The sequence below is a fragment of the Rhinoraja longicauda genome, chromosome 29 (genome assembly GCF_053455715.1).
Source record: "Rhinoraja longicauda isolate Sanriku21f chromosome 29, sRhiLon1.1, whole genome shotgun sequence".
In the NCBI taxonomy this organism is placed as follows: domain Eukaryota; kingdom Metazoa; phylum Chordata; class Chondrichthyes; order Rajiformes; family Arhynchobatidae; genus Rhinoraja; species Rhinoraja longicauda.
In genome coordinates, this window is record NC_135981.1 from 19,218,972 (window position 1) to 19,245,798 (window position 26,827).

General features: G+C 45.0%; 1 protein-coding gene across 2 annotated transcripts in view; it reads right to left on the minus strand.

Annotated features, from left to right (window-relative positions):
- Positions 1-26,827, minus strand: part of LOC144607548 (beta-1,4 N-acetylgalactosaminyltransferase 2-like) — a 41,655-nt gene that overhangs the window by 12,625 nt on the left and 2,203 nt on the right. Inside the window, exons 2-6 of one of the 2 annotated variants that reach the window (XM_078424446.1) lie at positions 6,415-6,609; positions 4,258-4,398; positions 1,228-1,334; positions 1,088-1,125; positions 776-956 (exon numbers count right to left, since the gene is read on the minus strand). In XM_078424446.1, the coding sequence (XP_078280572.1) occupies positions 776-956; positions 1,088-1,125; positions 1,228-1,334; positions 4,258-4,398; positions 6,415-6,608 (661 nt within the window). In that variant the 5' untranslated portion in view covers position 6,609. The remainder of the gene's footprint in view (positions 1-775; positions 957-1,087; positions 1,126-1,227; positions 1,335-4,257; positions 4,399-6,414; positions 6,610-26,827) is intronic. The other variant, XM_078424445.1, reaches the window with a different exon arrangement.

The following is a 26,827-nucleotide window of genomic DNA, read 5'->3' on the forward strand; positions in this document are numbered from 1 at the left end:
ATATGTCGTTAAGAGATGATTCAATAAACTCGGTACAAACATCTTAGAATCGTATAGTGAACCTAAATTAATCCTCCATTATGTTTTCAGTAGTCTTTTGCTATAGAAAGCACAGTGTAGCTGGAAGAGCTAGAGCCCGGGTTTGAGTATGGATGCTGTCCGTGTGGAGTTTGCACTTTCACTTTGTGACTGCTTGTATTTCCTCCAGGTGCTCCGTTTCCCTTCCACATCCCAAAGATGTGTGGATTTGTAGTTTGATTGTCTGCTGCAAGTTGCCCCTAGTGCGTAGTGGATGTGAAAGTGGGACTACATAAATCTAATATGAACGGGTATCGATGGTTGATGTGGATTCAATGGGCCGAAGGGCCTGTTTCCATGCTGTATTCCAAAATCAATTGATCAATGGTGCTATCATTGTAAATGGGGGATTGTGACCTCATGTGAGGAGTCAAATATCGATATTTAATTTCAATAATTATATAACATTTTAAATAAACACGTGTTGCAGACATCCTCGGCGGGAAGAATGGAGCTGATTGTGATAGTTTTCACTCGATCAATCCTTTTACGTATAGGTTTCTCTTCACGTTGTATTTTTTCTGAGGAAATTACCCAGGTTTTATTAGAAGTTGCTGTGATTTCTTCATTCATTTATGAAATTGGTTACTTTTTAAGTGAGCAAATTGATTTTGTTTGTAGTGAGTCTTGCATCCTGCTTCATCTTACCTCAACCCTGACCGACAATGGAAATGTCAATGTTAAGTACTGTGCTTACCTAAATCAGTAGAGTCAATTTGGTACTTTCTGCTTGTATAAGTTACATGTTTGAGGATACTGTTGACGATTGCCAAACTTGGACTTGTTATTGTCAATTCGTTTTCACCTAATCCATTTACGACACCATCAGAAGTGTCAACAATTGTATTAAATACTCCTTGAGTCGCTGTCAGTTTGACCTTGGTACAAAAAGCAAATAATTAATTACCATTCAAATGTGGTCCATTATACAAAGTATTTTGGACAATTTCCCAGAAACAAATGAATGATTTCTTTGTACCAGTATTGGATGCATTAAGGTTATACGTACTTTATATATTTTTCTCTCAACACCATGCACGGCTAGGCCTAAGTGTTCAAAATGTAAAAGATTTCAGTTTTCATGTCAAGTGGAAAAATTAACTTGTAATAATTCATCTGTTTATTGAGAAACAAAACCAATGTACAAACCTGGGATGAGAATAGAGTAGAGTGGTTTTACTTCAACTCCATGAGTAGGGTAGCTCAGAGGAGAATTAGGTTGCGCAATGATAATTTTCTTTGCAGGCGATTCATTTCTGTATAGAAATCGGCATTACACTAAGAACAATGCAACTTTGAAAATACTCCTTTGCTTTTGTCAAAATCATTATCATGGATCACAAGTCTGCTGCAAATCTACATGCAGTCACATTAAGATTATAAATGTTCATAAGTTCATAGATGATAGGAGCAAAATTAGGCCATCAAGTCTTCTCCACCATTCAATCATGGGTGATCTATCTTTCCCTCTTAGCCCCATTCTCTGGCCTTCTCCCCATAACCCCGGACACCCGTACTAATCAAGATCTATTAATCTCTGCCTTAAAAATATCCGTTGACTTGACTTCCACAGACTTCAGTGGCAATGAATTCCAAAGATTCACCACCCTGTGACTAAAGAAATTCCTCCTCATCTCCTTCCTGTAACTGCTGAAATGGTACCAAAAAAATGGGTGGGGAATAAATATTTAATCTTAATATAGAAAAATAAATGTTCTAACTATCAACCTCTTAATTAGTGTCCTTACTCTTTTTCTTAATAGGAGTCATCCATTAAGGGCATAAGCAATGGAATAACCATGAATATGGTGCAGGTGAAACTACGAACAGTTCCCCAGGGTATTCTGGTTTCCTTTCATTCCCCCAATGCTGTGCAGGTCAGTGGACTAATTGGCCATTGTAAATTGCCATACACCTGAGCGGTTGGTCGGAGAAACAAGGGAGAGCTGATAGGCATGCACGGGAGAATGGTTTACAAGGAAATACATGGAAGAATGGAACCGATTAGATGGAAATGAAGGGCTGAATGGCCTCCATCTATGCCATGTGAAATATGGAAATACAGGTATGGATGTGATAGTACTTTATTTTGCTAAGCTTCTGTCCAATGGTGCAAACAAAAATATATCCAACGTTTAATAGCACCAGATATGTTACACTATTTAGCCACATAAAGAGAGGGCTAGCATAAGGATCAAATTCCCTAATATTGGAAAGAGTGCAAAGAAGATTTATGAGGCTGTTGCCAGGACTCAAGGGCCTGAGCTATAGAGAGAGTCTGAGCAGGCTAGCATTGCAGCCTTGGAATGCAGGAGGATGTGATGTGATATTGTAGAGGTATACAAAATCATGAGAAGAATAGATTGGGTAGATGCACAGAGTCTACTGCCCAGAGTAGGGGAATCAAGAACCAGAGGACATAGGTTTAAAGTGAGGAGGGAAAGATTTAATAGGAGCCTGAGGGGCATGTTTTTCACACAAAGGGCGGTGAGTGTATGGAACGAGCTGTTGGAGGAGGTAGTTGAGGCAGGTACTATTGCAATGTTTAAGAAACTGCAGTTGATGCAAACTGCAAAACTCTAGTCTGAACCAAGAGGCACAGGGTGTTGCAGAAGCTGGACAGGCAACTTTTTGGGTCGGGACCCTTCTTCAGATTGAAGCAAAAGTGGCTGTGGTAGCAAGTCTGGGTCAGAAAATGGAATATCAGCAGGAATCACAGAGGGGGAGCAGCTAGAGTGGGTCTCAAAGAACTGTTAGAGAGAGGAGTACCTCTTCAAAGTATCCATACTTTGAGGGGAATTTGCAATGGAGCAGTAAACTTCAGGAAGTGAAGTGGTATACATAGACAGCACTGAAGTAGAGATGGTTGAAAGCTTCACGTTCCTCTGAGTAAATATCACCAGTAATTTGTCTGAGACTACCCATATCGAAGTAATGGCCAAGAAAGCACACCAATACCTTTACAATGGTAGAAGTAAGCTCTCATTCAGCAGTTTACTTTCCAAATGGTTAAAAGAATAAGAATGATGAAGTATAGTTAATAATGACTCAGACTGACGTATACAGAGAAAGATGCTGGTAGCAACAAGGAGATAAATGATTGAATAAGTTGTTCGGGTGATGGCTGAGGATTCACAAGCATGAAACAGGCCCTATGGCTCACTGAGTTCACACTGAGCATTAAACACCCGCTCATCCTTATCATATTTATTTTCCCCACATTCTCATTGCTTCGCACAAATTCGACCCCACTTAAATGGCAATTTAGAGTGGCCATTTAAGCAACCAATATGCACACCTTTGGGATGCGAGAGGAAAGAGGAAAGCACGTGATCATAGTGAAAATGAGCAAACTCAACACACAATCACTAAATTACCATCCCTTCAGTCCCCTAACGCCAAAGGCCCGTTTATTTATCCACTTCTCCACTCACCACAATGCCACTGCTCTCTGTTCCACTGATATGAGATTGAAAGGCTAGGCAAAGTATCGTGTATCTTGCACTTTTACGGATGTGGCCTTGGAGAGAAAATAAGCCAACATCTGGTATCTCAGATTAGTTTAAGTCAGAGTTTGGAGATATAGCATTGAACAGGCCCTTTGGTACACTGAGTGCATGTGGACCAGCATTCTATGGTATTCAACTTTCTCATCCACTCCTTACACACTAGGAGCACTCTTTGTTTTACAGAGGCCAATTAACCCACAAATCCATATGTCTTTGGGATGTGGAAAGAAACCGGAGCATGCAGAGGAAACCTATGCGGTCACAGGGAACATGCCAACTCCACACAGACCACACAGCACTCAAAGAAAAATAGAAGGTTTGAGGCAGTGGTTCTACCAGTTGTGTCACTGTGACGCCCATTTGTTCTTCCACAAGAAAGTATCTTTGGCAATATTTATCCCCCATTCAACAGTACCTAAAAACAGATGATCTGATCATTATTTCATTGCTGTTATTGGGAGCTTGCTGCGTTCAGATTGATTCCTACATTATAGCTCAGAGTAGACCAATGATTATACTGGAGGTAATTATTTGTCTATAAAAGTGCTTTAGAATATCTTGAGACCAAAAATGATCCAATATAAATTCATGACATTTTTGAAAAGTATACAAAACCCTGCAATACAAAGATAATACACGCTTATGTATAGTGCACCTATAATTTACTTACCGTTTTTTATATTGTTCATGTTGCAATCTTCTTCGGTTTTTGATTGCCAAATTTTGTTCCCCAATGTTAAATTTTTCAAAACTATGTGTAACCATTCCTGATTGCAAAATTCTACAGCTGCAGTCATTTCTTTCAAATGTCCTACAGAAACAAAAATTTGAAAATAGATCTACAAGTTCATTGTACTGGAAAGAACATGCATGTCATGTCCAAACATTCAAAGCCAAAGAAAGAAATTACAATATAACCACAACCTGAATACAGATCACAAAATTGAATTACTATATATGAGAAATCCAATCATTGTTCCACGTTTACAGACACAAAATGCTGTAGTCACTCAGCGGTTCAGTCAGCATGTCTGGAGAGAAGGAATGGGTAACGCCACCCATTCCTTCCCTCGAGAGATACTGCCTGTCCCTCTGAGTTATCCCAGCATTTTGTGTGTATCCTAGATTTAAACCAGCATCTGCAGTTCCTTCCTACACACTCTTCACATTTTTGGCTGACCAAAAGCCTACAAGCATTTTTCATTCTAAGTTTCCTGGATGAAATTTAATAAAGGAAATATGCCATGGGTAAAATGTTCCTGATACCAGAATTCATGGTATTTAGACTGAGATCTCTTTCTATGTGCTTGGAAAAATATCCTGGTTCCAAACACAAAGGAGATAGAATGTGGAACAGTACAACGCAGGCCTTTTGCAACACAAAGCCTGAGCTTGGTACCAACCTTGGTATCAATTTAATCCCATCAACGTGCACACGGTCTATATCCCTCCATGCTGTGCCTGAATAAATGGTTCTTAAATGCTCCAGAGACAAGTCTTCCCATTGAGTCCACATCACAAGATTAGAAATTGTTTAGCCGGAGCTGAAAACACTTCTCGGCATCTGCATACAATTGCATCTTGTGGTTCTTGTGCTTCGTGCACGGTGGTGGAACAATTGGTGGAAACAGGGCCGCGACATGAACACACTTTCCTTGACCCCCAGAGACAAGTAATATTGCACCTTAACGGCACAAAGTGCTGGAGTGACTCAGCGAATTAGGCAGCATTTCTGGAGAATATGGATAGGTGATTTTTCAGGTCAGGACTCCCTGACCCATGTTCTGCACTGCTGCTGACCTGCTGAGTTACTCTTGCACTTTATAAATCCTTTCTAAATCAGCACCTGCAGTTCTTTAGTTCAACATTGCATCTCCTCTCCTCCAGCCTTGCCTGGGGATTTCCTGGGATCTATTATGGGGAGAGGGAGGCAACCATGGAAATCTATTTAGGGGACGTAGTAGAGGTTTGTAAACTCTTGCCCGATTCAACAAGGAAACTAGACCTATACAGCATGGAAACATGACCTTTGGCCCACCGAGTCCATACCTTCTCTCCCGAGATGCTGCCTGACCTGCTGAGTTACTCCAGCATTTTGTGAATAGAGTCCATACAGACCATCCATCACCCCTTTCCACTAGCTCTAGGTTATCGAAGGTATCCCAAAATGCTGGAGTAACTCTGCGGGTCAGGCAGCATCTCAGGAGAGAAGGAATGGGTGAAGTTTCGGGTCGAGGCCAGTCTTGTACCCATGCAGAACTTACTGACTTCATACATTTCACCAGTAATTTCCATCCTGCTCTTAAATATACTTGGACCATCTCCGACATCTCCCTACCATGTCTGGATCTCACTATCTCCATCACAGGAGACAGACTAGTCACCGACATCTAATAATAAAATATAAAGGAGTCTGAAGAAGGGTCTCGACCCGAAAAGTCACCCATTCCTTCTCTCCTGAGATGCTGACTGACCCGCTGAGTTACTCCAGCATTTTGTGATACCTTCGATTTGTACCAACATCTGCAGTTATTTTCCTACACAGATTTACAGAGGACAATTAACCTATAAACCCATACGTCTTTGGGGTGTGGGAAGAAATCGGAGCACCCAGATGAAACCCACATGGTTACAGGGAGAACATGCAAACTCCGCACAGACAGCACCAGAGGTCAGGAACGAACCCTGGTCTCTAGCAGTTGCGCCAATGTGCCACCCCATGGTTGCCTCAACCAATTTCTGATCGACACCAAGCACGCAGGGAAAAGGAACTCAAGCCCACAGTACTAGAGAAGACTAAAGTATATTATATGTTATAAAGGCTTACCAGTTCCCTCCATATGGAGAGAGACATTTTAATTTTTGCCATGGTTTCAGGTTTAAGTGCATATAAGTGGTGTTTTTTTCCTCAACCTGAAACAAAAGGCTTGACCCAATAATGTCAAGTTTCAAGACAAAAATCATGAGAAATGCTTCCGAGCCAATTAGCATGAAAATCAGGGAATAGGTTTTGTTCTGCATGCTGAAAAAGAAATGTGATATAAAATTAAAACATTTTGAGAATCAAATTCAAATAAAACAATGATTTAAATAAATAAAACAATATTTAAACCTAACCATAATACTACAGTAGTGATTGATCAGAATTTGAATTCGATGGCAGCTGAGGAAGTTAAATTAAAGTAGTTCAGTGGTACGGGTGTCAGGGGTTATGGCAGTGAGAATGGGGTTAGAAGGAAGGGATTGAATGGCGGAGTAGACTTGAAGGGACGAATTGCCTAATTCTGCTCCTATCACTTGTGAACTGATGAACGTATGGCACAGTGCCAACGCTGGCATATCTGCTGCCTCACAGTAAACTAGAGACCAGGGTTCGACCCTCACGTCAGGTACTATCTCTGCAGAGTTTGTATGTTCTCCCTGTAACCGTGGGGGTTTCTTCAAGGTGCTCCAGTTTCCTCCCACAAGCCATGCGGGTTTGTAGGTTAATTGGTCTTTTAAATGCCACTAACGTATCTGGGTTCAACCACTGCCCTCTTTTAAACGTTGCCCCCCTCACTTTAAAGCAAAGCTCTTTCGTACTCGATATTTTAATCCTAGAAAAAAGGAGTGACAGTTAAATAACAGCCCAGTTTGGTAACTCAAACACCCAGGAGCGAAGGCGATTACGAAATATGGTGAATACTGCCTGGTCCAAGCTAACTAATACGATTGCGGAGTCGGTGAACCACATTCCCTTATTGAAGGTTATTATTGCTCTAAACTGACTGTCATGAAGTAGGGTCTCGACCCGAAACGTCGCCCATTCCTTCTCTCCTGAGATGCTGCCTGACCTGCTGAGTTACTCCAGCTTTTTGTGAATAAATACCTTCGTCATGATAACTGATGTCAAGAGGGAATTTGTTGAACATCAATTATTACTTAATTGTGATATATCAAGATCACTAGATTCAGGTGTGGTTCGAGATGATTGAAAATTTGTCAGTATTACACAAGAAGGGAGCAAAGCAGAATAATGAGAACCGGTTAGACTGACTTCTGAGGTTGTTAAGATTTTAGAATCCATTGTAAAGGAAGAGGTTATGGAGTTCATGTGAAAGTAGACTGAAGTCAGCATGGTTTTGTGAAGGGAATGTCTTGCCTGGAAAATCTGCTGGAATTCTTTGAAGAAGAAAATTGCAGGATCGTGAAAGGAGAATCAGTATATGTTGTTTACTTAGATTTTCAGAAAGCCCTTGATAAGGTGCCAAACGTGAGGCCGCTAATGAAGATGAGAGCCCATGGTATCAAAGGGCAGATATTAGCATGGATAGCACGTTGGCTGGATGGCAGAAGGCAACGTTGCAAAAAAGGGGGCATTTTCTGGTTGGTTGCCAGCGAGTAGCAGAGTTCCACCAATTATCACTTAATTGTGATATATCAAGATCACTAGATTCAGGAGTGGTTCGAGATGATTGAAAATTTGTCAGTATTACACAAGAAGGGAGCAAAGCAGAATAATGAGAACCGGTTAGACTGACCGTATATTAATATATTGATCAGACTGTATATTAATGATTTGGATGAGGGGACTGATGGCTATGTGGCCAAATTTGCAGATGATATGAAAATAAGTGGAGCGGCAGGTAGTGTAAAGAAAGCTGGGACTCTACAGAAGGACTTGGACCGGTTGGAAGAGTGGACAGAGAAGTGGCAGATGGAATATAGTGTAGCAAAATGTGGAGTCATGCATTTTTGTCGTACGAATAAAGTCATAGACTATTTTCTAAATGGGGAGAGAATCCAGAAATAAGAGGTGCAAAGGGACTTGGAAGTGCTGGTGCAGGATTCCCCAAAAGTTAATCTGCAAGTTGAATCAGTAGTAAGGATGGCAAATGCAATGCTAGCATTTATTTCAAGAGGGCTAGAATACTAAAAGAGGGATGTAATGTTGAGGCACTATAAGGCATTGATAAGGCCGTATTTGGAATATTGTGAGCAATTTTGGGCACCATATCTGAGGAAGGATGTGCTGGCGCTGGAGAGGATCCAGAGGAGGTTTACAAGAATGATCCCAGGAACGAGTAGGTTAACCTATGATGAGTGTTTGTCATCACTGGGCTTGGTACTCGCTGGAGTTTAAAAGAATGAGAGGGGACCTCTGAATCATACAGAATAGTGAAAGGCTTGGATAGAGTAGATGTGGAGAGGATGTTTCCACTAATGGGAGAGTCTAGGACTAAAGCTCAAAGCCTCAGAATTATAGGACGTTCTTTAAGGAAGGAGATGAGGAGGAATTTCTTTAGTCAGAGGTTGGTGAATCTGTGGAATTCTTTGCCACAGATGGCTGTGGAGGCCAAGTCAGTGATATATTTAAGGCAGAGATAGATAGATTCTTGATTAGTATGGGTGTCAGAGGTTATGGGGAGAAGGCAGGAGAATGGGATTAGGAGGGAGAGATCAGTATTGGAACTGAAGATCAGCCATGATTGAATGGCAGAGTAGACTTGATGGGCCGAATTGCCTAAATCTGCTCCTATAACTTATGACCTTATGAAAAACACAGCCTCTGAATGATGAGGTGAGGAGTCAATTCACACTAAGAAGGTAGAAGCACATTGAGTCTGGGTTTAAAACTTCGTACAGAATCCCCCATTACAATCAACTTCATTGCAAATAAAAATAAGCAAACCTAGCTTGAATTTCTGTTGAGTATGAAACTTTAGCTGCGGAAAGATTGTCTTTTAAGCAGAGCAATTCAAGAAAATCAGATGCAGGAAAAGAAAATAAGAATGTAGAATTGTCATAATTTGTACTCAGTCCTATTCCTTGGACGAAGGGAATATAATTTAAGGGCCATTCAACAAAAAAGCTTTTTACTGTACCTCGGTACACATGATAATAAATTCCCCGAGCATTAGCTCTACTCAACAGCCAAAAGTCTGTAGCTTCCGTTTGCACTGGTATTTTATTTCATTCTTCACATGTTTAAATTATAATGTTTTATTTTTAATTGTCTACTGTGTATCGTGGTGTTACTTGCGAGCAAAGCACAAGGCAAATTTCTTGTGTGTATACATATTTGGCTAACAAAATTTATTCAATTCAATTCAATTCAATTATACTAAACTAAACGTTTGTTTGACCTGTCCTTCCTCTTGACGATGTGTGGTTCGTGACTGCTTTGTGTCGCACCATGGCGAAAACAGTTCCAATATTGACTGAGCGCCACCAAAGTTTATGCAAACTGAAATTTGATATATTTATCATGAGAAGCTGGCCGCTATACGCTACATGAAAGAAAACAAAATGCTGAGCGGGTATTTGTACAAACAAGGAACGACAGATGTTGCTTTGCAAAGGAAAGACCTGAAGTACTGGTGTAACTCGGTGGGTCAGTCAGTATCAGTGGAGTACAGGGCCCTGGTGAGACTGCACCTGGAGTGATGCATGTTTCTCCGTTCCCTGCAAATCCATGCACCTGTTTCAAAACCTTTTAAACGGCACTTCCACCACCATACTTGGTAGCACGTTCCAGGAACACACCACTTCTCTGTTGCAGAGAAAAACATATCCTACATGACTTTATCTCCTAATTTCCACATTTCTTCAAAACTTTATCTAGTCCATTGAAAACGTAAGTATTTCTAGCAGGTTTGCTGCTTTAATATGGGCTTTCATTAGATCAAAATATTTTGCAAAGCAGTTTAAAAAATAAGCAATCCTACCTTGAATTTCCCTTGAATACGAAACTGTAGCTGTAGAAAAATGCCTTTTAAGCAGAGCAATTCAAGCAAAACGGGCACAGGTGAAGAAAATAAGAACTTAAAGTTGTTATCATTCGTACTTGGTCCAAAAAAAGCAAAATTTAAGTGTCATTAATGTGTAGATTGTTTGAGTCGCTGTACGTCTTGGAGTTCTGCACCTCTTGACTACAATGATTTATTAAAAACAGAGAACAACTCCACAATCAGTGTGCACCGCCCAGATTTAAATAATGATGACAACATAACAATTATACCTTTGATAGAATCTGACATATACATTAATGACTTAGATGACTTAGAGGAAGGGATTAAAAGTACCATTAGCAAATTTGCAGATGATACTAAGCTGGGGGGTAGTGTGAATTGTGAGGAAGATGCAATAAGGCTGCAGGGTGACTTGGACAGGTTGTGTGAGTGGGCGGATACATGGCAGATGCAGTTTAATGTAGATAAGTGTGAGGTTATTCACTTTGGAAGTAAGAATAGAAAGGCAGATTATTATCTGAATGGTGTCAAGTTAGGAAGAGGGGATGTTCAACAAGATCTGGGTGTCCTAGTGCATCAGTCACTGAAAGGAAGCATGCAGGTACAGCAGGCAGTGAAGAAAGCCAATGGAATGTTGGCCTTCGTAACAAGATGAGTTGAGTATAGGAGCAAAGAGGTCCTTCTACAGTTGTACTGGGCCTTGGTGAGACCGCACCTGGAGTACTGTGTGCAGTTTTGGTCTCCAAATTTGAGGAAGGATATTCTTGCTATTGAGGGCGTGCAGCGTAGGTTCACTAGGTTGATTCCCGGAATGGCGGGACTGTCATATGTTGAAAGGCTGGAGCAATTAGGCTTGTATATACTGGAATTTAGAAGGATGAGGGGGGATCTTATTGAAACATATAAGATAATTAGGGGATTGGACACATTAGAGGCAGGAAACATGTTTCCAATGTTGGGGGAGTCCAGAACAAGGGGCCACAGTTTAAGAATAAGGGGTAGGCCATTTAGAACGGAGATGAGGAAGAACTTTTTCAGTCAGAGAGTGGTGAAGGTGTGGAATTCTCTGCCTCAGAAGGCAGTAGAGGCCAGTTCGTTGGATGCTTTCAAGAGAGAGCTGGATAGAGCTCTTAAGGATAGCGGAGTGAGGGGGTATGGGGAGAAGGCAGGAACGGGGTACTGATTGAGAGTGATCAGCCATGATCGCATTGAATGACGGTGCTGGCTCGAAGGGCTGAATGGCCTACTCCTGCACCTATTGTCTATTGTCTATTGACATTTAATCAATTATTGAGACATTTAAGTAAAGAAACCAAATAATTGCTGGATTCGGTATAAACAAGGACCTGCAGATGCTGCTTTACAAACGAAGGACAGAAAGTGGTGGTGTAACTCAGCAGGTCAGGCAGTACCCCTGGATAACAAGGTGGAGTGACATTTTGGGTTGAGTCTGAAGAAGAGTCCTGATCCTTTGTAGATTATGTTATAAGTTAAGTACAGTGTTTACAAACCTGTGATGCTCGACCAAAAACATCACCCATTCCTTCTCTCCAGAAATGCTGCCTGTCTTGCTGAGTTACTCCAGCTTTTTGTGTCTATCTTCGGTTTAAACCAGTATCTGCAGTTCCTTCTTACACAGTAAGAATTTCATTGTTCCATTTCGGTGTACATGAGAATTAATCACCCTTGCCTCTCGATCTTACTTAGAACATTAGTACCCAACAGCAATAATGGTCACTTGTGCCTGTGATACAGAAAATATTCATATGCCTCTTCATCTATCTATATATTAAAACTCTCGTTTGTTTGTTTGTTTGTTCCTGAACTACTGCCAAAACAGTACACGACAGCATGACAATTTTAGGCCCACCTTACTTACCATCGTTCCTTTGGTGCTAATGGAAGAAGTTTAATGGAAATCGGTGTTATATTTGAAAAGTTATTCACATTTTAAAGTTTAAATCTATCTCCGAGGGAGGGAGGGGGAGGGAGGGAGGAGGATAAGGGGGGTTGAGGGGGATGGAGTGGGGGGGAGGGGAAGTGGAGGAGGGAGGGAGGGGGGAGGGAGGAGCGAGGGGAAAGGAGGGGGGCAGGGAAGGGGGGAGGGGAAGGGGGAGGGGGAGGGAGCTGCACCGATGCAGGTGAGGTTTGGGCCCAACGGATCCGCTTGGTCTAGTCTATATACTAAAACTCTTGTTTGTTTGTTTGTTTGTTTGTTCCTGAACTCCAGCCAAAACGGTGCATGTTAACGCACAATTTTTCGGCCCACCTTACTCACCGTCATCCCTTTGGTGCTAATGGAAGAGGTTTCATTGAAATCGGTGTTATACTTTTAAAGTTATTCACATTTAAAATTTTAAATCTATCTCCGAGGGAGGGAGGGGGGAGGGAGGGAGGAAGGGAGGGGGAGGGACAAGGAGGAGGGGGGAGGAGAGCAGAGGGAGACAGGAGGGGGGAGTGGGGAGGGTGATGGGAGGGGGGAGGGAGGATGGGAGGGGGGAAGGAGGGTGGAGGGGGAAAGAATGGGGGATGGAGGGGGAGAAGGAAGGGGAGGAAGGTTGGAGGTTGTGAGAAGGGTGGGGGAGGGGGAGGAGGTGAGGGGGAAGGGAGGGGGGAGTGTGGGGGAGGGGTGGAGGGAGAGGAGGGAAGGAAGGGGAGGTGGGAGGGGGAGAGGGGAGGAGGGGTGTAGGTGGGGGAGGGGGGGAGGAATAGGGGGAGGGAGGGTGAAGAGGGGGCAAGAAGGGGGGAAGGGGAGGGGGAGAAGGAAGGGGAGGAGGTGAGGTGGGGAAGGGGAGTGGGGGAGGGAGAGTGGGGGAGGAGAGGTGTAGGAGGAGGAGAGGGGTGTAGGACAGAGAGGGGTGTAGGACAGAGGAGGGGAGAGGGGGAAGAGGGGGGGAAGAGAGAGGGGGGGAAGAGAGGGGGGAAGAGAGGGAGGGAAGAGAGGGAGGGAAGAGAGGGAGGGAAGAGAGGGGAGGGAAGAGAGGGGAGGAAAGAGAGGGGAGGAAAGAGAGGGGAGGAAAGAGAGGGGAGGAAAGAGAGGGGGGAAAGAGAGGGGGGGGAAAGAGAGGGTGGGGGGAAGAGAGGGTGGGGGAAGAGAGGGTGGGGGAAGAGAGGGTGGGGGAAGAGAGGGTGGGGGAAGAGAGGGTGGGGGAAGAGAGGGTGGGGGAAGAGAGGGTGGGGGAAGAGAGGGTGGGGGAAGAGAGGGTGGGGGAAGAGAGGGTGGGGGAAGAGAGGGTGGGGGAAGAGAGGGTGGGGGAAGAGAGGGTGGGGGAAGAGAGGGTGGGGGAAGAGAGGGTGGGGGAAGAGAGGGTGGGGGAAGAGAGGGTGGGGGAAGAGGGGGTAGAAGAGGGTGGGGGGGAGAAGAGGGTGGGGGGAGAAGAGGGTGGGGGGGGACGAAGAGGGGGAGGGATGTATATCTTTGGAGTGAGGGAGGAGACCGGCTATCCCGGAGAAAATCCACGCAGGTCAGGAGGAGAACGTACAAACTCTGTAACAGACAAGCACCCATGGTCAGAATCAAACCCGGATCTCTGGCACTGCAGCGACAGCACCTCTTTGCCATTTTTGTTTAACAGATTTTTTAAACGTCTTTTTATTTGGTTATGTATTGAGTACTGTATGTACAAACTTATTGTGTTGCTGCAAGTAAGAATTTCATTGTTCCATTTTAGCATACAATTTATTTTGGATTCAATCAAGCATCTGTCCTAGTTTGCCATGATAAACTAACCTCATCTGCTTGCATGTGATGCATATGTCTCAATCTGCCTCCAGCATGTTCCAGGAACCCACGTTTCGCAATTAAAAATAAGCAAACCCACCGTGAATTTCCGTTGAGTATGCAAGTTTCATTGCGGGAAAGATGGCTTTTAAACGTAGCAATTCAAGAAAAACAGGAGAAGAAAATAATATCTTTAAGATGTTATCATTTCTCCTCGGACAAAGGGAACTTAATTTAAGTGCCATTTGAGTGTAGATTGTTTGAGCCACCTTCATCCTGAAGCACTGGACGTCTTTGTTCTCCAGGGATGTTGCCTGACCCACTGAGTTATTCCAGCACTCTGTGTCTTTCTTCTGCTGGAATCCGTATTGTCTTTCTGCAGGTGCATTATTTCAGTTTGCTGGATCAATGGGTCACCCATTGGCAAGGTGAAGATGATCTTTGGATGAATGTTTTGGATGCACTTTGGGCTTTTGTTTTGTTTTGCTCTATGATGGGATTTTTTAATTAAATGAACTTCTTTTTGTCTGTTTATTATGTTATCTATTGAGCACTGTGTTTACAAACGTGTTGTGCTACTGCAAGTCAGAGTTTCATTGTTCTGTTTCAGTACTGAATTTAATTGATTTGAATAATTTTATTAGCCAAGTAGGTATACATACAAGAAATTTGCCTTGGTGCTTTACTTGCAAGTAACAACACAGTATACAGTAGACAATTAAAAATAATCATTATAATTTAAACAAGTGAAGAATGAAATAAAATACCAGAGCACAAGGAGGCTACAGACTTTTGGTTGTTGAGTAGAGCTATTGCTCGTGAAAAAAAAGTGTTTTTTATGTCTGGCTGTGGCTGCTTTGACAGTCCGGAGTCGCCTTCCAGAGGGAAGTGCTTCAAAGAGTTTGTGGCCAGGGTGAGAGGGGTCAGAGATGATCTTACCCGCTCTCTTCCTGGCCCTTGCAATGTACAGTTCGTCGATGGGGGGGGGAAGGATGCAGCCAACAACCTTCTCGGCTGATCGAATGATGCACTGCCTCCGGATGTCATGCATGGTGGCTGAGCCACACCAGACCATGATGGAGAAGGTGAGGACGGACTCTATGATGGCAGTATAAAACTGGACCATCATTGGCTATGACAGACTGTGTTTTCTCAGCTTCCGCAGAAAGTACATCCTCTGTTGGGCCGTTTTGATTGTGGAGTCAATGGTGGCCTCCCATTTAAGGTCCCTGGAGATGATGGTTCCAAGGAACTTAAATGACTCCACAAATGTGACTGTGGTGTTGTTGATGGTGAGTGGGGGGAGAACTCTCCTAAAGTCTACAATCAATTCCACTGTCTTAAGAGCTCTATCTTGTTGCGATGGCCCCAGGACACCAGGTGTGTCACTCCCTGTCAGCAGGCAGATTCCTCCCCACCCTCGATCAGCCCAATCAGGGTGGTGTCGGCCACAAACTTGTGACGCTTGACAGTGGAGTCTGTGGAGGTGCAGTCGTTGGTGTAGAGAGAGTAAAGGAGAGGGGAGAGTACGCAGCCTCGGGGTGCTCCTATGCTGAGCATCTGCATATGACAATTAAACCTTTTAACTCTTGACTTGACTTGATATACTCTATCTTCAGAGGATAGTGGACATAAGGTGGACCTTGCATTTTGGTGCAGTCAGTACAGACTTTCTGTATACATCTGAGAGTTGGAAACGTTTCGGGTTAGGTATCAGGTTCAGAACTTTCATTCTATCAAGTCTAGCTTGTTGTTGCACCTTAAAATCTATCGCTTTGACAGAGTAACTCACCGATCAGAGATCAGAAGGACACGCGAGTCCACAATGGAAATGTTACTACCATCTTAAGAATCTCATTGCAGATATAGCAACCAATTTTGCTATTGAGGGACTGCTGCGTAGGTTCACCTGGTTTATTCCCAGGATGGCGGGAATGACAAATGATGAAAGAAAGGATCCACTGGGCTCATATTCACTGGAATTTAGAAGGATGAGAGGGGATCTTATAGAAACATATACAATTCTCAAGGGATTGGACAGGCTAATTGCAGGAAACATGTTCCCGATGTTGGGGGAGTCCAAAACCAGGGGCCACAGTTTAAGAATAAGGGGTAGGCCATTTAGGGCTGAAATGAGGAGGAAAAAAATCACCCAGAGAGTTGTAAATCTGTAGAATTTTCTGCCACAGAAGGCAGTGGAGGCCAATTCACTGGATGTTTTCAAGAGAGTTAGATTTAGCTCTTAGGGCTAAAGGAATCAAGGGATGTGGGGTAAAAGCACCTATTTTCTAGGTTTCTATGTTTCTGTGTTTCTATCTGCAGTTTATTGTGGCTCAGTTTTAAACTTCAGACCTGATTTTCTTATTCATCCACATTCCACATCCGGCTTCACTGGCCAGCCCAGTATTTACTCAGTATTCTTAATTGTCCACAAGAAGTTGGCAGTGAGCCATCTTTTGCAGCAACTGCTGCCCTTGTTATTCAGGTTCTGTCACCGATCTACAGTGCATTCAGAAAGTATTCAGACCCCTTCACCTTCCCACATTTTGCTACGTTACAGCCTTATTTTAAAATGGATTAAATTCTATTTTTTTAATCATCGATCTATACACAATACCCCATAATAAAAAAGCAAAAACAGGTGTTTAGAAATTTTTGCAAAGTAATTAAAACGAAATAACTGAAATATCACATTTACATAAGTATTCAGACCCTTTGCTATGACACTCAAAATTGTGCTTATGTTCATCCTGTTTCCATTGATTATCCTTGAGATGTTTCTACAACTTGATTGCAGTCCACCAGTGGTAAATTAAATTGATTGGACATGATTTGGAAAGGCACACATCAGTCTATATAAGGTCCCACAATTGACAGTGCATGTCAGAGCAAAAACCAAGCCATGAAGATGAAGGAATTGTCCATAGACCTCCGAGACAGGATTGTGTCGAGACACAGATCTGGTGAAGGGTATAAAACAATTTCTGCAACATTGCAGGTCCCGAAGAGCACAGTGGCCACCGTCATTCTTAAATGGAAGAACTTTGGAACCACCAGGACTCTTCATAGAGCTGGCTGCCCGGCCAAACTTTGCAATTAGGGGAGAAGGGGCTTGGTCAGGGAGGTGACCAAGAACCCGATGGTCACTCTGACAGAGCTCCAGAGTTCCTCTGTGAAGATGGGAGAACCTTCCAGAAGGACAACTATATCTGCAGCACTCCACCAATTAAGCCTTTATGGTAGAGTGGCCATACGGAAGCCACTCCTCAGTAAAAGGCAGATGACAGCCTGCTTGGAGTTTGCCAAAAGGCACCTAAAGGACTCTCAGACCATGAGAAACAAGATTCTCTGGTCTGAGAAACCAAGATTGAACTCTTTTGCCTGAATGCCAAGCAGCACCGCTCATCACCTGGCCAATACCATACCTACGGTGAAGCATGGTGGTGGCAGCATCATGCTGTGGGGATGTTTTCCAGCGGCAGGAACTGGGAGACTAGTCAGGATCGGAGCAAAGTACAGAGAAATCAATGATGAAAACCTGCTCCAGAGCGTTCTGGACCTCAGACTGGGGCGGAGGTTCACCTTCCAACAGGACAATGACCCTAAGCACACAGGCAAGACAACGCAGGGGTGGCTTTGTGACAACTCAGTGAATGTCATTGAGTGACCCAGCCAGAGTCCGGACTTGAACCCAATCGAACATCTCTGGAGGGATCTGAAAATAGCTGAGCATCGACACTCCCCATCCAACCTGACAGAGCTTGAGAGGATCTGCAGAGAAGAATGGGAGAAATTACCCAAATATAGGTGGGCCAAGCTTGTAGTGTCATACCCAAGAAGACTTGAGGCTGTCATCGCTGCCAAAGATGCCTCAACAAAGTACTGAGTAAAGGGTCTGAATACTTATGTAAATGTGATATTTCAGTTATTTCTTTTTAATTACTTTGCAAAAATTTCTAAACACCTGCTTTTGCTTTTTTATTATGGGGTATTGTGTGTAGATTGATGATTTTTTAAAAAAGAATTTAATCCATGAAGTGTGCGCATGTGCGGGACTCTCGGGCGGGCGAGGCCTGCGGAATCTGCGATAATTTCCAGACGCTTTGAAGCTATGTATTACGGAAATGAGTTGCTTAAAGCTTAAATAAAGTTAAATAATTTTCATTTGCCTCACAACAATCCATTTTAAAATAAGGCTGTAACGTAGCAAAATGTGAAAGAGTCTGAATACTTTCTGATTGCACTGTTTATATGAATGTGTGTTTGTGTGTATATGTGTGTTTGTGAGTGAGAGGCAAGATAGAGATAAATAGATCTCAAAGTTCCTTCTCATGGATCAGAAGGAACTGATTTAAAGCAATGCTCTATTTCTCTCTTCATCTTATTTTTCACATGATGTACATCAACCATAAAGGCGAATCGACCTTTATGCTTTATGTACATATATACACACACACATAGAAACATAGAAAATAGGTGCAGGAGTAGGCCATTCGGCCCTTCGAGCCTGCACCGCCATTCAATATGATCACGGCTGATCATCCAGCTCAGTAGCCTGTACCTGCCTTCTCTCCATACCCCCTGATCCCTTTAGCAAAAAGGGCCACATCTAACTCCCTCTTAAATATAGCCAATGAACTGGCCTCAACTACCTTCTGTGGCAGAGAATTCCACAGACTCACCACTCTCTGTGTGAAGAAATGTTTTCTCATCTCGGTCCTAAAAGACTTCCCCGTTATCCTTAAGCTGTGACCCCTGGTTCTGGACTCCCCCAACATCGGGAACAATCTTCCCGCATCTAGCCTCTCCAACCCCTTAAGAATTTTATATGTTTCTATAAGATCCCCCCTCAGTCTTCTAAATTCCAGCGAGTACAAGCCCAGTCTATCCAGTCTTTCCTCGTATGAAAGTCCAGCCATCCCAGGGATCAATCTGGTGAACCTTCTCTGTACTCCCTCTAAGGCAAGAACGTCTTTCCTCAGGTTAGGAGACCAAAACTGCACACAATACTCCAGGTGCGGTCTCACCAAGGCCCTGTACAACTGCAGCAGAACCTCCCTGCTCCTAAACTCAAATCCTCTTGCTATGAATGCCAACATACCATTCGCTTTCTTCACTGCCTGCTGCACCTGCATGCTTGCTTTCAATGACTGGTGCACCATGACACCCAGGTCACGTTGCATCTCCCCTTCTCCTAATCGTTCACCATTCAGGTAATACTCTGCTTTCCTGTTCTTGCCGCCAAAGTGGATAACCTCACATTTATCCACATTATATTGCATCTGCCATGCATTTGCCCACTCGCCTAATCTATCCAAGTCACTCTGGCAACACTGCCACCCAGCTTCGTGTCATCCGCAAACTTAGAGATGTTGCATTCAATTCCCTCGTCCAAATCATTAATATACACTGTAAATAACTGGGGTCCCAGCACTGAGCCTTGCGGTACCCCACTAGTCACTGCCTGCCATTCCGAAAAGGACCCGTTTATTCCTACTCTTTGCTTCATGTCCGCCAACCAATTTTCTATCCACCTCAACACTGAACCCTCAATACCGTGTGCTTTAAGTTTGTACACCAATCTCCTATGTGGGACCTTGTCGAAGGCCTTCTGAAAATCCAGATATAACACATCGACTGGTTCTCCCTTATCCACTCTATTAGTTACATCCTCGAAAAATTCTATAAGATTCGTCAGACATGATTTGCCTTTGGTAAATCCATGCTGACTTTGTCCGATGATTTCACCACTTTCCAAATGTGATGCTATCACATCTTTAATAACTGACTCTAGCATTTTCCCCACTACCGATGTTAGGCTAACTGGTCTATAATTCCCCGTTTTCTCTCTCCCTCCCTTTTTAAAAAGTGGGGTTACATTAGCTACCCTCCAATCCTCAGGAACTACTCCAGAATCTAAAGGGTTTTGAAAAATTATCACTAATGCATCCACTATTTCTGAGGCTACTTCCTTATGCACTCTGGGATGCAGCCTATCTGGCCCTGGGGATTTATCTGCCTTTAATCCATTTAATTTACCTAACACCACTTCCCGACTAACCTGGATTTCCCTCAGTTCCTCCATCTCATTAGACCCCCGGTCCCCCGCTATTTCCGGCAGACGGTTTATGTCTTCCTTAGTGAAGACAGAACCAAAGTATTTGTTCAATTGGTCTGCCATCTCCTTGTTCCCTATGATCAATTCACCTGTTTCCGACTGCAAGGGACCTACATTTGTCTTAACCAATCTTTTTCTCTTGACATATCTATAAAAGCTTTTGCAGTCACTTTTTATGTTCCTTGCCAGTTTCCCCTCATAATCTATTTCCCTTTCCTAATTAAGCCCTTTGTCCTCTGCTGGACTCTGAATTTCTCCCAGTCCTCTGGTATGCTACTTTTTCTGGCTAATCTGTATGCTTCATCTTTGGTTTTAATACTATCCTTGATTTCCCTTGTTAGCCACGGATGCACTACCTGTCCTGGTTTGTTCTTTTGCCAAACTGGGATGAACACTTGTTGTAGTTCATCCATGCGACCTTTAAATGCCTTCCATTGCATGTCCACCGTCAACCCTTTCAGCATCAATCGCCAGTCTATCTTGGACAATTCACGCCTCATACCCTCAAAGTTACCTTTCTTTAAGTTCAGAACACTTGTTTCTGTATCGACTTTGTCACTCTCCATCCTAATGAAGAACTCTACCATATTATGATCACTCTTGCCCAAGGGGCCTCGCACAACAAGACTGCTAACTAACCCTTCCTCATTACTCAATACCCAGTCTAGAATGACCTGTTCTCTCGTTGGTTCCTCGACATGTTAGTTTAGAAAACCATCTCTCAAACATTCCAAGAAATCCTCTTCCTCAGCACCCCTGCCAGTTTGGTTCACCCAATCTATATGTTGATTGAAGTCACCCATTATAACTGCTGCACCTTTAGTGCACGCATTTCTAATTTCCTGCTTGATGCCATCCCCAACCTCACTACTGCTGTTAGGTGGCCTGTACACAACTCCCACTATCGTTTTCTGCCCCTTAGTGTTTCGTAGCTCTACCCATATCGATTCCACTTCCTCCAAGCTAATGTCCTTCCTTTCCACTGCTTTAATCTCCTCTCTAACCAGTAACGCTACCCCACCTCTTTTTCCTTTCTGTCTATCCCGCCTGAATATAGAATATCCCTGGATGTTGAGCTCCCAGCCTTGGTCACCCTGGAGCCATGTCTCTGTAATCCCAACTATATCATAATCATTAATAACTATCTCCACATTTAATTCATCCACCTTATTACGTATACTCCTTGCATTGAGACACAAAGCCTTCAGGCTTGTTTTTACAACTCTCTTACCCCTTATACAATTATGTTGAAAAGTGGCCCTTTTAGATTTTTGCCCTGGATTTGTCTTCCTGCCGCTTTTACTTTTCACCTTGCTACCTGTTGCTTCTACCCTCATTTTACACCCCTCTGTCTCTCTGCTCCTGCTCCCATCCCCCTGCCACATTAGTTTAAATCCTCCCCGACAGCACTAGCAAACACTCCCCCTAGGACATTGGTTCCATTCCAGCTCAGGTGCAGACCGCCCTGTTTGTACTGGTCCCACCTCTCCCAGAACTGGTTCCAATGTCCTAAAAATGTGAATCCCTCCCCTTTGCACCATTTTTCAAGCCACGTATTCATCTGAAATATCCTCCTATTCCTACTCTGACTAGCACGTGGCACTGGTAGTAATCCAGAGATTATTACCTTTGAGGTCCTACTTTTAAGTTTATCTCCTAGCTCTCTAAATTCACCTTGTAGGACATCATCCCGTTTTTTACCTAAATCGTTGGTGCCAATGTGCACCACGACAACTGGCTGCTCACCCTCCCCCTCCAGAATGTCCTGCAGCCACTCAGAGATATCCCTGACCCTTGCACCAGGGAGGCAACATACCATCCTGGAGTCTCGTTTGCGGCCGCAGAAACGCCTATCTATTCCCCTTACAATTGAATCCCCTATCACTATAGCCCTTCCACTCTTTTTCCTCCCCTCTTTTACCGCAGAGCCACCCACGGTGCCATGAACTTGGCTGCTGCTGCCTTCCCCTGATGAGCCATCTCCCCCAACAGTATCCAAAATGGCATATCTGTTTAGGAGGGAGATGACCGCAGGGGACTCTACCTGCCCTACCTGCCTACTGCTACGCTGGCTAGTGGCCACCCGTTTCCTTTCTGTCCGCTTATCTTTTACCTGTGGTGTGGCCAGCTCACTATACGTGCTATCCACGACCTTCTCAACATCGTGGATGCTCCAGAATGAGTCCAACCGCAGCTCCAACCGTTCAATGCGGTTTGCCAGGAGCTGCAGCTGGACACACTTCCTGCACACGTAGTCATCAGGGACACCGACAATATCCCTGATGTCCCACATGTTGCAGGATGAGCATTCCACGGGGCCGATCTCACCTGACATGTCTTACCCCCAAATTAAATCAAATCCCTCTTAATCCTTTAAACTGTACCTTTACTAAAAAGCACTGAACCCTTAATGTAAGATTTGAGAAGTTTTCCCTCATTTGGAAAGCAACACCAAACCAAAGAGCTGCAGTTTGGACATTTTAAACGGGAGACTGGGGCTGATAGCGGAGAAAGGCTGCGGTCAGATTAACAAAGGATGTCACAATCCGTGGGTCCTAAAATGGCCGCAGGACCTCGTGACCAGCCACAAAAAGTAAAAACCTTACATCCCAGTCTCTAGGTTTTCTGCAAAATCATGGCCAGAACAAAGGATGGGTATTGGCCATGCAGAAACCTACGAAACCAGGTCGGAGTCCAGACATCAGCATACTAACAATGCCCCAAGCCGACCTAAACAGTTCATCTCGTTGAGGGGGCACAATAAATAGCCCATAGAAAACTACCTGGTAGGTGATGGGAAACCAGTTAACACCCATCACCTCACAACAAAATCCCAATTAACACCGTCTGGCCATCCCCGGTATCCCCGAACATAAGCGCAGATCAGAAGAAAAACTCATACATATCTTTTTGAACAAAGAGATTCCAAGATCTGGCGGGAGATAGGACGGGTCAGAAATAGTATAACTGGCCACTACTTTTGGGTGAAAAAGTTAAGTCTAGCACAGTCAAGAAGCGCAGAGAAAACCGGGTTCGCAGTCAACTGAAGTCAAGAAGAAGTCAAACGAATACAGGAGGAAGAAACGACAGGCAAGAAGAACGGATGCAAGAGAAAGGAACAGGCACGCAACTCGAGAAGAAATACTGCAAAACGAACAGCCAGTAACCCCAGTAATAACCCCATGGTGAGCATGTACTCCAAATCCTACATATCCTGGACATAGTTTAGTGTAGACGGGAGGGTGGTTGTGAATAAACGTTGGGTGTGTATTAAAATATGTGTTGGTCAAGGTTGCGATGCGTCGTACGTTCCCCATCTTACAGTCGTGTGTATGTCTTGTAGAACTGTGTGTCTAAGAATTCATAAGTAAAAGGGTATTCGTGTATATGTTTTGTGGAACTGTGTGTTTTCAAAAGATCAGCGAAAAAGGCATTCGGGTATCTGTCCTGTGGAACGGTGTGTGTTTAATGATTCATAGTTATAAGTATTCGTGTGATTCGGTATGTGTTTCATAGACAGGTATTATAGAACTGTATAAGTATTCATGGACAATAGTCCCAAGTGCTGAATAAAAGCCTTTTCATTTAAACCCTGGTTTTCAAATCTGGTCTGGTTGAATTTTTTCTGCACTATAAGAGCTCCTGCATCTAAGTCCAGTGTCTAGAACCGTAAGGGGTGAGTGGGTCGAACCACTCACGGGGAACCAGTGTGCACGGCCTGGTCAAGGGATCAGAGCAAGGCACGGGGACCTTAGGTCGGGCGAAAGCTCGACGCAGAAACCCCTTACATTAACTCACCGAACCCTTAACTAAAAGTACGAACAAAAAGCAGAAATACAACCCCGGGGTTACGCCCAATCAGCTGCTTCCTCTAGTCCGCTTCCACCAATCAACGGCGTCCTCCAGACCACTTCTTTTAAAGTGTGTGGGAACGTTTTTATCCTGCTCCAACCGCCTCCATATCCTGCTCCAACCGCCTCCATATATATCTCTGGTTTCTTTCTTATCATTTCCTCTTATTTCTTTAGCAACTTATTCTCCCTCTCTCCATGACTGTTCTCTCACATACAATTCATTAGAGCCCACCCATACACATTCGCAAACAGTGACATCAAACTTATTTCCAGAAATCCTAATATTGTGAATAAAATAACTATGAACACATGCCAAGATATTTTTTCATTCTATATTAGTGTAATAAAATGTAATGCAAATATACCTACACTGATACAGAAGTGCTAGCTTTAGACATGAATAATGTACATTGCTACCATAGTTTAGTTTTGTATTTAACATATAATTGAGGGGGTCGGTGCAATATAGCGCTAACCCTCACTTTTGTGAAAAATGAGTTACTTGCATTAACACAATCCTTGCCCATTACCCTACAACCTGTAAAAATGTCATATTTAACTTCAACCGATAAGCTGGTCAAATAACATAGGCAAACATCTTGGGTTTTTTTTGGTGATTTTGTAGTGAGTCCGATAGCGATGGATGCTGCAGTCAAAGTTTATTAAACAGCTCTAAAAACCCCGTGACAATTCGCAACACTCAAAGCTCTAGACTACTACCTAACGTCTTACCTAAAAGGGTTCTAACGCTAGACTACTCGAATCTACCGCGCTAACCCACCTCGTGACCGCGCTAGCCAATCCGAGGGTTCGATCATCCAACCAATCCCTATGTCCCTACATGACCCCCCCCCCCCCAGAACCCTCGATACCGTACCGCACGGGCGCCCGGACCGCCCGACCCGAACACGTACGAAGAGGGGAGGCCGGTACCGCCAGCGTGGCAGGAGGCGGGAAGGACCCCGCCGTGAAGGTAACCGTCCCCCTTTTCAGCACCCAGAACGGGCCCTGGTAGACCGGCTGTAGAGGGGGGCGATGGGAGTCCCGCCGGAGGAAATCGAACTTGCAATCCTGCAAGTCCGCCGGCACGTGCACTGCTGTACTTCCGTGACTGGAGGCTGGGACTGGGGCCAGGGAACCTACCCGCGCCCGGAGAGAAGCCAAAACCGACGGGACGGACGACGGCAAGGGGGAGGAAAAAGGAATAATGTCACCCGGCACCCGCAGGGGCGAACCGTAGACAAGTTCCGCCGAGGAGGTACCCACATCAGCCTTAGGGGCCGTGCGAATGCCGAGGAGGACCCAAGGCAGCTGGTCGGCCCAGTCAGAGCCGGTCAGGCGGGCACAGAGGGACGGCTTCAGCTGTCGATGGAAACGCTCTACCATCCCGTTAGCTTGGGGATGATAGGCGGCGGTCTGCTGCAAGCGGGACCCATACAGCTGCGCAAGCGCGACCCAGAGGGACGAGGTGAATTGGGCGCCCCGGTCGGTAGTGATGACAGCCGGGACGCCGAAACGGGCAACCCAATGCAGCGCCAGGGCCCGTGCACAGGAGGCCGCCGAGGTGTCCGACAACAGAAGAGCCTCCGGCCAACGAGTAAAACGGTCGACCACCATTAGTAGATGAGTGTAGCTCCTAGAGTATGGCAATGGACCAACCAAATCCACATGGATGTGGTAAAAACGGACGGGGGGAACCACAAAATTCTGGTACGGGGGCTGGACGTGGCGGTGGACCTTGGAGGTCTGGCACGGGACGCAGGGGCGGGCCCAGGCGGCCACCTGCTTCCGCAGGCCGTGCCAGACAAATCGGGTGGCCGCCATGACCGAGGTCGCCCGGATGGACGGGTGTGCCAGGCCATGAATGGCCTCAAAAACCTTACGCCGCAGGGCGGTCGGCACCACCGGGCGAGGGCGGGGAAGGGAAACGTCGCACCAAAGTGTGGTACCTGTGGGGCCACACGCCACCTGTTCCAACCGCAACCCCGAGGCTGCGGAGGCGTACGCTGAGGCAGTTCCTTCCAGGCGCTGAGCCTCCGCTAGCTCCTGGAAATCCACCTCGCCCCCCACCGCAGCAACAGAGGAAGTGGCCGGCCGGGACAGGGCGTCAGCCACGGCGTTAAGCTTACCCGCGATGTGGCGAACTCAGAAATGAGGGTGAGATGCCTTTGCTGGCGGGCCGACCACGGATCAGAAACCTTAGAAAAAGCAAACGTAAGGGGTTTGTGATCCGTGTAGGCAACAAAAGAGCGGCCCTCCAAAAAATATCGGAAATGGCGAACTGCTAAATAGAGGGCCAGGAGCTCCCCGTCAAAGGCACTGTATTTTAGCTCAGGTTTTGCGAGCTGCCGGCTGAAAAATGCCAGGGGCTGCCAGTGACCGTTGACCTGCTGCTCCAAAACCCCACCCTGTCTGAGGCAGGGCCGTGGGGGCAGAAAAACGGGGGTGCACGAGCATGGTGGCGTTGGCAAAGGCTTGTTTAACCGCGGCAAAAGCCGCCTCTGCAGCTGCGGACCAAACCAACTCAACGGGGTTACCCGCGAGGCATTGAAAAAGGGGGCGCATGATCCGAGCTGCCGCAGGCACAAACCGGTGATAAAAATTCACCATGCCCACGAATTCCTGCAAACCCTTGATGGTGGTAGGGCGGGGAAAGGTTCGGACGGCGTCCACCCTAGCGGGCAAAGGAGTGGCCCCGGCCGATGTGACTCGGTGACCCAGGAAATCCACCGCGGACAGGCCGAATAGGCATTTGGACGGGTGGACGATCAGACCGTGGTCTTGCAGCCTCTGGAACACAGTGCGAAGGTGGACCA